At 37.4% G+C, this 17,756-nt stretch overlaps 1 protein-coding gene across 2 annotated transcripts in view; it reads left to right on the plus strand.

Moving 5' to 3' along the window:
* dcp1b (decapping mRNA 1B) overlaps nucleotides 1-17,756 on the plus strand; it is a 196,075-nt gene that overhangs the window by 134,134 nt on the left and 44,185 nt on the right. For both annotated transcript variants that reach the window (XM_039770509.1, XM_039770510.1), the window contains one exon: nucleotides 3,696-3,825. In XM_039770509.1, the coding sequence (XP_039626443.1) occupies nucleotides 3,696-3,825 (130 nt within the window). The remainder of the gene's footprint in view (nucleotides 1-3,695; nucleotides 3,826-17,756) is intronic.

Raw genomic sequence — 17,756 nt, forward strand, 5'->3', positions numbered from 1 at the left:
CAAAGCAAGTGCGGACATGAAAAACCGTTGCATGTCCGCACTTGCTCACGGTGGGACAAGACGACGGATATTCGATCTTAGCAGAATCTATCAGTCTTGTACAGTGATGCTTTCATAAAACACTATAAATTGGCTAGTTTGATGTGACATGTATTTATTTGTGATTTGATCTTTGAATATAATTATTTATTGAGGAGCAGTACTAAGAAAAAGAAAATCAGAGGACACAGTTTATTTATTCGAGTTTGAACAAAAATCTTCTGTTTCAAGTAAGTACATACTTTTTTTTTTTTTTATCACAGAGGCTGTCGAAATTGTTAATCAAAGTTTTTATTTCTTCAGATAATAATATGACTGAACCAAAAAAGAAATGCAGACAGTACAGCTTGGACTATTTGTACTTATTTTGAATTTAAATATTTAATTCATAAATGTCAAAAATGTAAAAAAAAAAAACTGCTCGTATTTTTTTGCTTTAATTTTCATTAGTGCAGGTTTTGATATTAAATGTTGCAGAAGATAATGCCATATTCCGTAGTCCTTTAATATTTTTCAATCATTAATTACAAGTGATTAAAATGAAAAGTTTGATATCTAGTGAAATATTTAATATTGAGTGCTGTACAAATGTATTAATTTGAGTAAGTAAAGTAAATGACTAGGGGGTCGACAGTTTTAAAAGTTTTTGGTAAAGGGGTCTGTGGCTAAAAAAAGTTTGGGAACTCTTGATGTAGACCCAAAACATGACACCTGTTATATGGTATAACATTTTTAAACTCAATTTTACAGACATACCTTTCTGCATCTAAAAAATATGGAAATAATGGAAATAAAGTAATTAAGCCAGTGAGAAAAACTTTGAATAAAGGAACTGGGGACTCCTTCACCTCCATACATAGGATTTTTGTCATCTGCGAACAGAAATTCTTGTTTTAAGTTCATCATATGGCAGTTTTTTCTGTCCCTAAATTTTAAGTATAGTGACTAGACAACAAATAGTTGCCTTTCCGTTTAATTGACCCCATAAATATATATATAATTATTTATTCATTTTTTACTTTTAACATCATTTATCTTTGCTGTAAATAAGGTAGAGACCAAGTTGATATGCAGTGGCAACTGAATTAGACCATTCAAAATTACAATGTTTATAAAATTTAAAAGATCGCATGCCAGCTAACACCATCTAGCTGATCTGGACAAGTAATCATTATCATACGTTTTGTGGATGCCATCTGGCCTGACAAAACATAACATTTCCCAGCATGTTTAAAAAACCAGCCAAAATATCAAAATGAAGGAAAAACATTGCTCTGCTTTAGACTCATGTGAAAACTAGTTTCTAAAGTAGACATTTTGAATTTGTTATAATCAAATCTGAAAATGTTTTCTGTATTATATATTCAGCTATATGATGAGCATCTATCAATCTGGTTCTAGCGAAGATCTCATAGAGGCTTCATTACACAGTATGCATTATTTTTACCATTGTAACCTAGTTCAGCTATTCTGACAGCACCAATATTGTGTTTATTGTATCAATATATAGCAAGCTATGTACTGTAGTGACTAAAAGATTGACTTTGAGATCTAAAGGCTTCCAGTTTAATTCCTGGCTCTTCTCCAACTGTAAAAATATTTGTAAATTGGATAAATATCGACCAAATTTACAAAAGTCATATCATTGAAAAATGTAAACTATTGAAGTAGGCTCCACCTTAAAGAAAAGCATTTATGTTTTAATTTAGAGCAGTTAATAAAGACTGTAGTGACAAGGGCATTGTCAGATATTAGCACAAGGTGGAAAATTAATGACCTGAAAATGCCTAAAGCAGAAAGATGAAGGATGAAATGATTACTGTCTTGTGAAATGGCTGGTCAAAGGAACTCAAAGGCCCCCTTTACACTTCGTATTAACATGCATTTTTGGCGATTCACTTATGACTAGGTAAAAGTTGACCACATTAGAAACCAGGGGTAAATGCACTTGTGATTGTATCACTCATAGCACAGTGGTAGTGGCCAGAAATGGACAGCAACCACATTTAGCACAAGTGTAAATTGAAATATGTTTTCATAAATCAAAAAATAGTACTCACTAGAGTCCTCAGTCTCAACTTTGATGGGAGAAGATGAGTTTTAATTTCAAGGAGTATTTTTGTTCTGTGCATCGTCACTGAAATAGATAAATGAAGAAATAATTAAGTTAATAAAGAAATAAGGAACAAAAAAAAATCATCATGTTGTTTATTCTCGAATATCATAGTCTTTAGTTTTATGTATTGTTCATATCAGAATGCATTTATTTATTTGCATATTAATGTATTTATTTAATTTTGCCCAAAATATTCTTCCATATAAAACAAAGACATTGGAAGAGTATAATAAAGGTTTTTCCTGTTGGATTCCCTCTTTATATGAAGCTTAATTCAATTTGGCAGTTTTTGCATCACAGGCTTCAATGAGTGCTGACTCAGCTGAAATACAATGACAAACTTTACACTTTTTGTTCATATCTTTTACATTTCATTGATATTAAACATTATTCAGCAAACTCAATACATGTAAAGTTCCTGAGTAAAACTATTACACAAAAGGCTTTCCAGACCATGATAAGGCATTGGTTAAAGCGGTATTAAATAACAGATCTACCCATTGGTCTATCAAGTTTCTCAACAGGCCTTTACCACTAAAATTATATTTTGGGTAATTAATTCTTTTTCAACAGAAACAACAAAAAAATTACACCGTATGTATGAATTTGCACCATAAGTTTGAGTTAGTATTATAGAATTACTTGACCTGTTCAGAAAGTATCTAATCTAAATGGGCACAATTTCATTTTCTCCAATTAAATGTTTTATTCTTTATTTTGAAGAATGTCAGACTTTTTTTTTATTTTTTTTTTTTTTACATTTGCTAATTATGTTGTTTTCAGCTGTTAAATAGCAAGATTATTTCTATGCGAGACATTAAGTATTCTTATTGTAGAGTATCACGTTTACTTTAGAGACCCATGCAGTCACTAAAATATACCTTTGGCATATGTTGATAAACAGCTATTATTACTGAATTATTTAGTCTTTTGCTTTATCCAGCAATATTGAATCATACTGCATGAACAGAACAGTCACACAAAGAGTCACATATAAACTAAATAGTCTTATAGACTAAATTATAATGGCATGGAATTCATTTCAGTTAAGAATCAAGATTGTTTAGATTAATCAAGAGAATACATACGGTGAAAATGAAATAAATTTGATATTTTGATAGTCTTTGAATATTTTTAGCATTTTTAAATCTGACTATACATTATGATCGATAGGTTACTCTACTAGTGAATGTTTTTTTCTTTTTGAAAAATTCAAATTAATTAATTCATACATCATGAAGTTTATGTTAGGATTCTTTTATGTAATTTTGTTATTTTAATTCCTCCATTTTCTCATTATAAACCAGAAAGGTAAATCATTCCCTTATGCTAAAAAATGTGATTTTAACCCTGTGTAAGTAGAATAAATTAAGCAGAAAATGAAAAGGTAATATATGACTAGGCAGAAGATAAAAGGTAATAAATGAACATAGATTATTAGAAGAGTCTCTCAAGCTATAGTACCTGTTGATCATTGCTAAGAATGGTGGCTTTTAAAATATTATTTCTTCTTTGTTTCTACTTCTAACATTCCTTTTAGATTAACAAACCAAGAGAAGACTGAAGTACATCAAGATGATAGCTCCTGTCACAGAAATATGCACCCAAGAGACAGAAAAAGTGCAAACATCTTGCAGTTGCTGAACAAGGCCAAAGATGATTATGAGAAGGTATGTGTTCATTAATGTCACAGTCACTAGATGGCACTTATCATGTGAATTTAGGATGACGAAACTCCTATTAAGAGCTGTGCTTATTAATTGTCAATCACTTTATTTTCAATCACAATAACATTTTAATTTGAAAATATTTAATATGCTTATTCAGACTTTCTGTTTTCATCCAAAATATAAGAAGAATGAAACATGTAAAATAAAAGTGCATTTTTTCAACAGTCTCAAATAGATAGGAATTTGTACTGGATATTTCTAATATGGTAAGTAGATTTTACTGGATGATGTGCATTTTAATATAATGTGAATCATTAATATATACATGTAAATGCAATATTTAAAAAATTAACGCATTGATGCCTTTGACGAAAATATCTTGAATACATTTCTCTACCTAGTGCAAACAATCAACTATTTAAAATAATAATGTAATTTATTAATATTACAATAAATAGTAATTTATTATAATATAGTATTTAGAATAATATTATAGTTCATATACAGTAGAGTCTCGCTTATCCGACATAAATGGGCCGGCAGAACGTCGGATAAGCAAAAATGTCGGATAATGGGAGGTGTTAAGAAAAAGCCAATTAAACATCAAACTGTGTTATAATTTTACACATTAGCTCTGAACCTCGGTTCATGAACGTCTCTGAACACATACAAATCAGGTTATGACCAAAAAGTTTGCCAAACTTTTGCATCTGTTCACGACCACACACTAGGTATACGAACGAGCCAGTTTCTCTTTCGGTTTGTGCGTGCTGATGATTTCTGCACGTGTTCAGTCTCTCCCTGTGCATTCCCTGTGCAGCAAGAGAGAAAGAGCGCGAGAGAGACACAGACAGACGCACGCACACAAGAGAGACAAGGCAGGTACACACACACACGCGCAAGAGACATAGGCAGGCACACACACACACACACGTGCGCATGCGTGAGAGAGACACAGGCAGGCGCACGTGCACGCGCACACACAAGAGAGACACAGGCAGGCCCACACACACACACACACGAGAGAGACACAGCCGCACACACGCCAAAGGGCTGGTCACATAATCCACTGTAATCATGTTTTACAACAAAACAGAAAAATTTAACTGAAAAAATGAACTTAGCAAACAAAAAATAGACTATGCTCACACTCGCAACTTGCAGTTCTTGCTGCCGATTGATGCGTTTTTTTTTTTGTTTTGTTTTTTTTGTGGTGGGATGTCGGATAATACAGAATGTTGGATTAGTGAGACTCTACTGTAATATATAATTAATAATTTTATAATTGTGCATGGGCAGTGAGCATTCAGTCAGGAAAGCATTTTGAGGTGATACACGACAAAGATCAGGCCCTGCTATTGTACACATTAGAAATGGAAACAGAAGTTGCTGTACCAGTGCAATAGTGTGGGAAAACCATGCCACCATGAAATTGTACAGTATGTCTGGTGTGCCCAGGAAATACTATGTTCAGGGCACCATCACAGAAAGAAAGGCTGAAAGGTGCCATCCTTCATAGAGGCGCTAAAGGGCAGATCTCCTATCATTGGGTAAGGTTGTCTGAACATTGAGTAAAAGGATGGTTTGGTCCTTTCAGACTTTCCAATGCCTAAAGAGTGCATCGTAAACTAGAAAATTTAGGCCAACCGTGGACCCTAGAAGTATAATTTATTTGGAGTTTTAACCCTCTGCTGGAACACAAATCAGGCAGGTGTAATGTGGGAAAGAGAGCAGGTGTTGGGAGGAAGACAGGCTAGAGAGGGGAAAAAAAAATTTAGTGTATAGTTGTATGTAAACGGTGTATGTTTCCAACATATCTTCTCTATCCTCACTCATTCTTGATGACAGGGTATATGGTGGTGTTGTAATCTGCAAATTTAATGATGGAGCTGTATCATGCTTCATAGTTCAAGGTGAGTACTAGGCCTTAGCACCCCAATGTGTGAGGTGCATTTGCTGAATGTGAAAGAAGGGACACTGCCACTCTGTACTTGTTGGAGTTTACCAGTTAGAAAGTGCAGAAACCATTTGTGGAGAGTGCCATAAGGTTGATTGATGGTCCAAAAATGTTCAACTACAGTATAATCTATATAAAACTCTGACATAGCAGATTTTACTATCCACTTGTGCCAGGATGGCATGAAGTGCAAAGCATATGGCATTATCTTTGAACCAATAAAGAAACTGGAGGTTTCCCAAATTATTTGGAATATTATGTCAAATATGTTCCAGCACCAGTCTCTCGAAGCATTTTCTCACAATGGAAGTGATAGTCACCATTCTGTAGTTCTAAAGTCAGTCTTCCTTTTATTTATTTATTTATTTATTTATATATATATATATATATATATATATATATATATATATATATATATATATATATATATATATATATATATATTTTTTTTTTTTTTCTTTATGAAGTAGGATTGAAATGTGGATTCTGTCAGTGAAAACAGCAGGTAATTGGTATCTACAGGCTTGTAATAAATGCCGTGATACTCCATCAGGACCGACTGCTTTATAAACTCAATTGAAAATCCTCCTAACCTAATCCAGAGAAAAAGAAATCTGAGTAATGCAGTGTGACGATGCGGGTCTACTTCATGGCCCCCACTTCCCTTTAGAGAGCCTCTTGAATCTGACACCATTGATAATGTAACCAGATGATCTGGACAATGAGGACAACAATGAAGTAAGGGAAAGGTGCAAAAGTGCACAATTGCTTTTATTTTAAAACAGTCAAAAGCAAAAAGTGTTCAAATAAATATACTGCTCAAAACAATTAAAGGAACACTTTTTAATCAGAGTATAGCATAAAGTCAATGAAACTTATGGGATATTAATTTGGTCAGTTAAGTAGCAGAGGGGGTTGTTAATCAGTTTCAGCTGCTTTGCTGTTAATGAAATTAACAACAGATGCACTAGAGGGGCAACAATGAGATGACCCCCAAAACAGGAATGGTTTAACAGGTGGAGGCCACTGACATTTTTCCCTCCTCATCTTTTCTGACTGTTTCTTCACTAGTTTTGCATTTGGCTACAGTCAGTGTCACTACTGGTAGCATGAGGCGACACCTGGACCCTACAGAGGTTGCACAGGTAGTCCAACTTCTCCAGGATGGCACATCAATACGTGTCATTGCCAGAAGGTTTGCTGTGTCTCCCTGCACAGTCTCAAGGGCATGGAGGAGATTCTAGGAGACAAGCAGTTACTCTAGGAGAGCTGGAGAGGGCCATAGAAGGTCCATAACCCATCAGCAGGACCAGTATCTGCTCCTTTGGGCAAGGAGGAACAGGATGAGCACTGCCCTACAAAATGACCTCCAGCAGGCCACTGGTGTGAATGTCTCTGACCAAACAACCAGAAAGACTTCATGAGGGTGACCCAAGGGCCCCATGTCCTCTAATGGGCACTGAGCTCACTGCCCAGCAGCATGCAGCTCGATTGGCATTCGCCATAGAATACCAGAATTGGCAGATGCACCACTGGTGCCCTGTGCTTTTTACAGATGAGAGCAGGTTCACCCTGAGCACGTGACAGAAGTGAAAGGGTCTGGAGAAGCCATGGAGAGCATTATGCTGCCTGTAACATCATTCAGCATGAGCAGTTTGGTGGTGGGTTAATGATTGTCTGAGGAGGCATATCCATGGAGGGTCACACAGACCGCTACAGGCTTGACAAAGGCACCTTGGCTGCCAATATGTATCAGGATGAAATCCTTGGACCCATTGTCAGACCCTATGCTGGTACAGTGGCTCCTGGTGCATGACAATTCCTGGCCTCATGTGTTGAGAGTATGCAGGCAGTTCCTGGAGGATGAAGGAATTGATACCATTGACTGGCCACCACACTTTCCTGACCTAAATCCAATAGAACACCTCTGGGACATTATGTTTTGGTCCATCCAATGCCACCAGGTTGCACCTCAGACTGTCCAGGAGCTCAGTGATGACCTGGTCCAGATCTGGGAGGAGATCCCCCACTACACCATCTGTCATCTCATTAGAAGCATGCACCGATGTTGTCAGGCATGTATACAAGAACACAGGGGCCACACAAAGTGCTGCGTACAATTTTGAGTTGCTGCAATTAAATTTTGGCAAAATGGACTAGCCTGCCACATAATTTTTTCACTCTGATTTTTAGGGCGTCTTTGAATTCAGGGCTCTGTAGGTTGATCATTTTCATTTCCATCAAACGATGTGGCATCCTTTCGTTCCTAACACATTACCCAGTCTATATCAGTATAGATATCCAGGAGGATTTCTTTTTCCCATTGAGATCTGATGTGTTTTCAAAGTGTTCCTTTAATTTTTTTGAGCAGTTTAGTACAGTTATTCAAAATGTCAATAAATAATCCATAAAAAGCAAGTGAAACGTGGAAGTTAAAATAAATCCAATAAAAATGACTTTAAATAAATACCTGGAAGCAGTTCTTTAAAAACAAAACCCGGTGCCTTCTTCAACTGGCAGCTCCTCTGCTTCTCCCATCTGGGCTATGCACCAGGGGAGTTGCACTACCTGCAGCTGACCTTCTCTACATCCAGTTGCCTTCCGTCCTCTGGCTCCATACGGCACCACTACCCGGACCAAGACTTGGGTTCCACCAACGGTCAGGGCACTCATAGTGGGTTTCTGATCCCAAATTTCTGACTCCCGTGGTCTTTTGCGGTGAGCCAACCACCTTCCGGTCACTCCTGCTCCTCACAGGCACTCAGCAGGAGTGACTCAATCACCCCGCTTTGCTCACTTCTCCCACCTGCCAGAACCTTCTTATAGCGAGCCGGCGCGAGCCCACTCACGCACCGGCTTCTTCACTTCCAGCTTTCCTTTCTTCCTCCTTTAACCTCTGTTCCTTTCTATCTTTTTTCTGTCCTTTTGTTTTTTTTTTTCCTCTCGTCCACAATCGCGCTTCTCCTATTTATAATGGGGACGTGGCACAGGTGTGGCAGTTAGCAGCTCCCGGCATCAATTATGGATGCGGACGTTTCCTCACCTCTGCACATAGGCGAGGAAACGGCTGTAGTATGTTTCATCCGAGAACCACTCTGTCCACACTGTCAAACCCCTGTATAAGCCATGAGTATGGCGATTATTTGTTTATACCTGGCCTTTTATTCTCAGCTGTGGACCCGCTATACCACGTGCAGTTTTGCAGGAACTCCCTCAGAGGAAGCTTTATTGTCACAAACAAAGCACATATAGCAATGATAGAGCTAGAAGGGGGCAGAGGGAACTTGCTTGCCCCAGGCCCCACACAAATAAGGGCCCTCTAACCCTGGAAATCATCCTCAGCAACCTGTTATCTAACAAAGCCAGAGAACCATCCACCGCATCTGATCGACAGGGCCCCCGGGAACCCATCCACTGCAAATGATCATCTATGCCTCTCCGCTAAAACCTAATAAAACCCAGTGTCATCAAAGTCCCCATTACACCCCAACATCTAGAACTTATCCAGTGCAACCAATACTTAAGCCAAGGGAACTATCCAACCATTCTCCATAATTGATAAACCACCCCAAAACCCATAAAGTGAGTTACCCATCCATCCACAGTTGTTCAAATACCATTCCAACCCCTGGAAATATCAACTGCAACCAGTGTGGGGGTGTTGATTGAGAGGAAGGTACTTACTCCTTCCTCTTGAAAACCCTTGCTCCCCTACAGACATATGCAATTCCTTAAGTTCATCTGGAAGAAAAATGGTGTAAAAATATACAAAATACACTCAAGTCTGTGATAACGACTTATTTTAGCTTTGTTGCCTTTATTCAGCCTAGATGTGATGGTATGAGAGAACTTATTTTTGGTTATCCATGCAAATCTAATAAATTTCCAAATATACATTGTAATAGAATAATTCTTCACACTCGACAAAACAAAGTTTTGGGGACCGTCCCCGTATATTGTCTCCCAGACAATTTAAAGAAAAAAGAACCGATTCAAAGTCTTTTACACAGTTAATGCCATTTACTGAACAAGATGGCGTTTATATACAGGAAACCAAAGACATGTGACAGGAAATGGTTGGCAATGTTGACGTGGAGGCGGAACTGGAAATTGCGTCATTGGAGATGAGCCGGAAGTGACGTTATCGCGACCATCTTGGAACCCGGAAGTGGCTTTCTTATTTTTCTTCTTGATGTCTGTTGGCAAAAAAGAGAGTTCAAGTAAGCACCACGTGACAACCCCTTATCTCGCGATGTTTCACTCACCTTTAGGCTCTTTGACTGCCTCCTAATCGCACATGTGTGACAACATGTAAATTTGTAATGAAGTCCACAAAAAATGTCATAGCATTGTTTCTTTTTGCTTTTGAATATAAATATAATTATGTAATAATACTCTTGATTATTTTTAAAAAGTGTTTATCAAGGAAGTTTAGTGGCACTTATTTTTGTTCCGTAGCAAATACATTGCAACAGGTTTGATTTTCATTAGTTATTTTCCCTTGAGGTTAAAATTAAATGTTAATCTTTGCATGTTCTGTTATAGCTAGGTTTGCCAAATAGGATTGGAATTGATATTTGTGCTACCAGTATAAGTCTAAATGTGAGAGAATGTCCTATTTTACATTGACTAATAACTTCTGATTGCATATAGAGCAGGGGTTCTCAAAGTCAGTCCTGGGGGCCCACTGTGGCTTCAGGTTTTTGCTTCAGCCAGATTCATAATCAGTGAGAACTGATAGCAATGATCTCATTAATTAGCTGTTTTTCTCTTCTTCTGCATTAAGAAAGCATAGAGGCATTATTTTTACATTTATAAGACATTTAGAAATATTTCTGCTTTTGCTATAGATTTAAATGCTTAACTTTATTTTGTTGCTTTCATTATGTTTTGTCCTTTCTCTGTGCAGTTTGCTCTTTTCATTGTATCTTAATAATGACAATTTAAAACGAGCAGATCAGACACCCAGGCAAACAATGCTGAATCATGAAATGCTGCAGCTACTTTATTGTCAGACCCACTAATTAGAAAACAATGAATTAATTAAATAATTAGAACACCCTGAAAATAGAATGAACATCAAGATGAAAATATTTTTAACAATTGAAATACATTATTCCCATATAACTGGTTAGTACATTTAATTTTTTTTTTTTAACCAAACTTTGTTTTCTAATTACTATGTTGTTCCCAAAACACAGAATTTGGGCAGTAACAGTTCACTTAATTAGCCCAGGATTCCAATTAAAAACAGAAGCTGGTTGGAACAGAAACCTGCAGGCACAGGGGATCCCCAGGACCAACATTGAGAACCCCTGATACAGAGTAAACCTACATAAGAACAGCTTTGAACTTTTTTTCCCCTCCTCAAGCACACCTTTAAAAATACTAAGAATGATGCTTTCCCTGACTTTTTCTTAATGCTGTTCCATAATAAAAACTATCCACATTCTTGCAATAAGCTCTATAGTAATTTAAATGCTGCAAGACTAGCTGACAAGCCTGAACTGTTTTTTTCTGTTGTATTAATGCCCATTGCCTTCAGCGCCAAATAAAAGGGTGATTTATTGAGACCAGTGCCTAAATGAACTATTTTCAAGTTTTGCATGATATAAATACAAGTGACCCATTTTTCTAAATGACTAGATGTATTAAGTCCCTGTAGGCAAGTCTGTTTCAGAACTTCATACATTTCAACTTTTCCAGTCTCTCCAGTGAAGTGATATGTCACTTAGTCTCAGATGTACATTGTAGCTAATCTTCTTTAGAGCATTAATATCTGAGCTGTACAGAAAGTAAATTGGAAAGAAAGAGAAATGTGGTGCATTCACTTCACTTCATTGGTTGGATTACTTATGTTTAGCATAAGGGCTCTTGAGCTAGAAGGATACAGTGAAATTAACAGGTCTGACTAATGTTACATGCATTATGTGTCACTGGGGGGGAGGAGTGTTTATGAGAGTAATGACCAAATTAGGGCAGAGGTTTTTTTTTTTTTGTTTTTTTTTCTTTCTTTCATTTCTAATTTAAACTTAGGAAGTTGGATTTTTTTATTCTTGTTTTTGAAAATGTTCTTTGATTTTTGCTAGTTTGGTTTATTTATGGTTACTTTTATTTATTTCTTGCCAATGTGAGATCGGGGTTTTCTTTGTGTACTTAAGCTTAATTTATCTGACACATCCTGAAGAGTGGCAATAAGTGTTCCCCGTGATAGGCTCCTTCCTATAATGGAATGGAACAAGCATGTTTGGAAAGTAAAGTGATCCAAAATAGACACTGTAACCTTCATCCAGTGTACATTACCCAAGTAATTGATTTAAACTAAAGGAAGAATAAGGTATATCAAATGGAAAATGTGTTAATGGCTTTCCACAACAATGCTTACCCACTCGGGCTATGGTCTGATTAGAAAATTTAATTGTTATTAATCGCACAATTAAATTTTTTTAGTCTAAATGAACTGAATCTTAACCAGAATTTAATCAAAACTTATATTTTCCTTAAAACATATCAATATTTTTCTAAAAAATAGAAATAGCTCTAATTGCTTCCCAATACAAGACAATTTAATAAACGCTTGCCTAGGTATATTAAATTATTCCACCTCATTTATTGAACAGTGTTGTGCAACAGGAACAACTTGATAAACAGCAAAACACTAATAACTCAACACCACAAAATAAGTAGCCATATCACTGTGCAAAGTCTAACAGTTTGACTTTTTCGGTCAGTAATAAAGCCTTTAAAATGAGATGAAGATGAAAAATAAGGCATTGATATTCTGATCATTTATTCAGCCAATTGCTTATGCACACCAGTTTATTCGCACTGGTTTTTCAAGGGACACTTTGTTTATTGACAACATATCCAGATACAGAACACAATTGTCCATAAGTGACCTGGAAAAATTACTTTTAAATGTAACCTAGTTACACTACTCATTACTTACAAAAAATAACTAAATATGTGACATAGTTACAATAAAATATAATGCTGTAAATGTTTTTGTGTTACTTTTCCTTCTAATAGAGATATGAAACCCACACTTGTAATTAAAGTAAATCTATCTCATTGAACAAAGAGAATAAAGAATATTCATTACTATTTCATTCTAGGTCAGGATCATAAAGCAGGATTCAATGTTATTAATTGTATTGTGCAGTTTTAAGTGCTGCTTATTTTAAGCCTTTCTTATTTCTTAGGATGTTAGTTCTAGTATTGGGTGAAGTGTTTTAAATCTAAATGTGCAATGGTCAACTACTTTTTAATTTAGAAAATATGTTTAGTTCTTTGTGTACTGTGAAGTAAATAACATCCTCCCCCTTTTTCCATTTTCACCAGAACCTTCCAAAGATTCTTGGTATGAACGTTATTCACTAGGCCACAAGATCACGCTGTTTGACAATATCACCAGGAAATAAGTGGTTTAGAACTAAACAGATACTTTATCCGTAGGTTTCTGTTAATGGATTGCATGCAGCAAAAAGGGGCTGATTAAATTTGCCCCCAGTACATGAAGGTTTAAATGCATACCTGTAACTTTTCTTAAATTCTTTTCACTTAAAAGTACATTATATACCTACATATCCTCTTCATCACTAGCTATAACCAGATGGCAGGAACAAGTTTGTACAACATTACAGAAGCCAGCATCCAATGTCTTTGGAAACTTACCTGTAAGAATGCATCTCACTTCACAACAGTTTAGTTTTATAGGTGCCCTCACTATCTTTCTGCATGGAAAGGTATAAAGGTTACTTTTTTGGTGTCCACCTAAATACAGTTTAACACTAGAATCCCCAAAGCCTACAAAAAAAGTTGTAATCCTGGGCCACCTAAAATTTCTTTGCACCTCTCCATTAGCGTCTTTTGTTTTCCAAATGATCAGCACAAGCAGCCTACTATCCCATCCGCCACCGACCAAGCTGATATTAGTTGCAAAATTCTCAGAGCTCAAGTGTGTTTATCTGTGTGTGAAGTACCTGAAGTTGTATAAGGTAAATAATATATCTTTATTTGGAATACATACATTTTATGTGTGTTCTGTGTCTACAACAATCTGTGTAAATGTAGGATGGCAGGAAATGCAAGGCATGTAATGCTGAACACACACATAAAGCAGAAACTTTTTCCATGTTATACTAATGATGACTGAAGTGTATAATGTGTGAAGACTTTAGGTCAAATATGAAATAAACACATGCACTTTTATTCAAGAATATAACCAAAGAAAAAAAAAATCATTCAGTTTACATGTTGCTGTCAATGAGTTAAAAATCCAAGCTCAAATGTCAATTGACAGAAAGTTGATATATATTCCTGGATGGTGCAGAGGTAAGAACTGCTGCCTTGTAACTGTGTACTCCACGTTTTAAGTAGTGAGCTGCTATTATTATTACTATAATTAAAAAAAAAAAAAAATACATTTGATTTGAGTCTGTAACACCCGGTGTAAATTTTGGCTACTTGTAAAAGTTAGCTTTTTTTGTTATTCAGTTTTATTTTGTCAGTGATGTTCACATGGTCCAAAAAGCATGCCTCTGCCATTATGAGTTGATGGCATTTCTCTCCATTTTTTTCACAAGAACAGTAATGACCATAGTTGGTGCTGTGGTTGATGCCTGCTCAGAACTATTTGTTGTACCAGCAATCAGAGATACAATGTCTCATGACCACTGACTCAGAAAGTCTTTGCCCTGGGTTGTAAATCAAAAAACAGTTTTCAACAAAACGTTGCCAGATGTCCAAAATCGTGGGAAATCTGTAGTTTTTCACACTTTCTTCATGGGTTTCTTTGTTGTCAAAGCATAAATGGAAGAACAGGGGTCTTAGGCTTGAATTAGTGTGCAGACCCCACCTAGCTCTGCTGAGGGGAACAAAGAAAATCAAGCATGTAGTGTGAGGGTTAGGGGCAGTGAGACTTGAAAGCCAGTGCATAAGAATGGTAAACCCTTAATGAGCAGAGTAAGAGCTGCTTATAGGAGTGAGGACAGCCACAAAACAACAGCATCTGAGATTAGGAACAATATATACATTTTCTAAATCTGCTTAACCAGAACAGGATCACAGGAAACCTGAAGCCTTTCCCAGCAGCTTTTGATGCAAGGCAGGAAAAATCCTTGGTATGCAATATGTATGATATGGCTGATGTTAAGAACAAAAATAAACAAAACGTAATTCTGCTACTGGATTATTTTCACAAAATCCGGTGTTTTAAGATGTGAATGTAAACTAAAAAAAGAACTTAATAAAGATAGAATAAATACAAAAAATATTAGTATGTTCAGTTTTTCAGCAGCTGGTAGACTCCCTTCGCCTACCTACCTGTAGAGACATTGCCAGCTCAGGAATAGGACCTGCCTCTATAAGATGGTGTCACATAGCTGCATATTATCTCAGATTGCAATTCACAACAACTCTCTATCACTCTTATCGATTTAGATTGGCAACTGATCCATCAGAGCATCACTACATAAGTAGAAAACCTGTACTATGAAAGGGTTTAAATTTATTTTATTTGTGAAGTGGAATGTCTGAAAAACATGAGCATGTTTAACTGATAGAGTGTGGTGTTGTGGGTTCACAACTCAAGTCAGAAAGGCCACTTTTTAAATAAATAGTCGCCGCACTCGCGGCTTAGAGAAGCGGGCATGGTAGTGTGGCCGGAGCAGGTTCTCGGGTGAATTCATGATGCGGGCGGTCCTTGCTTAAGTGCACAGGTGAGGAGCCGTCCACATCTGTAATTGATGCTGGGAGCTGCTAATTGCCACACCTGATCCACATTCCCGTGATAAATAATATAACTACAAGGCAGCTAGGGGAGGACAGAGAAAGACGGGAATGAACGGAGGTTAAAAGGAGAAGAAGGCAGGAAGGAGAAAGCCGGTGCGTGAGCGAGGGAATGTGCTCCCTGTAAAGAGAGAAAGGCAGCTGGGCAGTGAGCCCTCATGGGGTGTTTGGCTGGCACCCGGGGGCAGTCGGTAGTGGTTGCTCCCACTGAACGCTCATGAGGAGCGGGAGTGACCAGAAGGGGGATGGCTCGCCGCATAAGGCAGCGGGAGTTGGAACTTGTGAAGTGAAAGCCCCAGCGTGAATGCCCTGGTCGCTGGGGAGGCCAAGTCACGGTCTGGTGAAGCCTACCGGAGCCAGGGGATGGAAAGGCGAACAGACCAGCTGTAGAAGTCAGAAAGAAGGTCAGCTGCAGGTAGGGTGGCTCCCCTGGTGCATAGCCTGCATGGGAGAAGCAGTGGAGTCAACAGTAGAAAGGCACTGGGCGTTGTTTTAAAAGACTGCTTCCAGCCATTGTTTTAACCTCGTTGTTTTTAATGGATTTTTTCTAGTATGGTTTTAACCTCCACAGTTCACCATTTTTTTATGGATTATTTATTTATTAACTTTGACACACTGCACTTTAATTTGAACACTGTTTTGATTTTGTGGATGTTTAAAATAAAAGCACTTTTGCACTTTTTGCACAATCCCCTTGCTTCATTGTTGTGCCTCACTGTCCAGCTAATTGCTGACATTACCGATGGTGTTGGGTCAGCAGTTCCCAGAAGCTGGACAGGAGCATGGAGCAGAACCCGTATCGTCACAGAGAGTGAAAAAAGTTCCCATCCATATTGACTGCATGAAGTATTATTCAACTAAGAGGACAGTAACAATTTGAGCCGAGCAGCCATGTTCTACTTGTTTGTCTATTGTGCATTCACGGTTTGGTACATGAATGGAAAAATATTTTTATTAAAATATATGAATACTAAGAAAATTGTCTTATAAAGTGGTGATATCATTTTAAATGCATTTCTGATTGTATCTAAATGATGTTTTGATGTCTGTATGGAAATCATGCATCATACATTACTGTAGTACAGGAGTCAGCAAACTGTTTTAGCCGTTACCCCAAAATTTATTTGGTTTTTCTAATATTACCCCTGGGAATTGAAAGAGAAAAAAATCAAAATCTGTTCAAAATTAAAATATTTTATTGCACCAATATGAAATATTAAAGAATAAATAATATAAGTAAATCTATACTATTAAAAGGCAAAGCCCTCACTGACTGACTGACTCACTCATCACTAATTCTCCAACTTCCCGTGTAGGTAGAAGGCTGAAATTTGGCAGGCTCATTCCTTACAGGTTACTTACAAAAGTTAAGCAGGTTTTATTTTGAAATTCTACACGTAACGGTCATAACGGTCGACAACGTCTGCCATGTTAAACTTTCTTATTTATGGCCCCATCTTCACGAAATTTGATAGGCGGCTTCCCTGCGATAACCGAAACCAATGTACGTACTTATTTCGGTGGTATGATGCCACTGTCAGCCACCATATTGAACTTTCCAACTGTCTTTGTTACCTATGGGCCCATCTTCAAGAAATTTGGTACGCGGGTTCCCAGCGCTAACTGAATCCTACTTACGTACATATATATGTCCATAGCCTGCAGCTTGTTCGCCATGTGAGGCGCCGTTGGGTCCCCCATCCCCACGCCTCCCATGTTGTTGGCTGTCTGCCTATATAAGGCCATCCGTCGCTCCGGTCTCTTCATTCCCTTCCTTGCTTCGCCACAGTATTCACGTCTCCCTGCTGACAACCACAGCTGTTTTATTGTTCGTTTATTACCATTATAGTTATTGTATTTTAGACTTAGTTTACATTGTTCAGGTACTCATTTCCTTTATCGTTCCAACCGTACCCCCCATTAACATGTCTATCGAGGTGATCACCATCGATCAAAGAACTGTCACTTACCGAGTGGTTTCCATGCCCAGAGATGGAGCCTGCCTTTCCATTCTCTGTGTTATATATTGCACGGCCATATCAGGCTCACTCTTGATATCTGGAGCAACATTGTGTCTTAGGTATTGAATATTGTGTCTTCAAGGTGTGGACTGATGACGGTACAGGAGATAATTCTACTACACAGGAGCACTATAAGAGTGAAATGCTTAACCCTATGGTTCTGC

The sequence above is a fragment of the Polypterus senegalus genome, chromosome 12, assembly GCF_016835505.1.
Source record: "Polypterus senegalus isolate Bchr_013 chromosome 12, ASM1683550v1, whole genome shotgun sequence".
In the NCBI taxonomy this organism is placed as follows: domain Eukaryota; kingdom Metazoa; phylum Chordata; class Cladistia; order Polypteriformes; family Polypteridae; genus Polypterus; species Polypterus senegalus.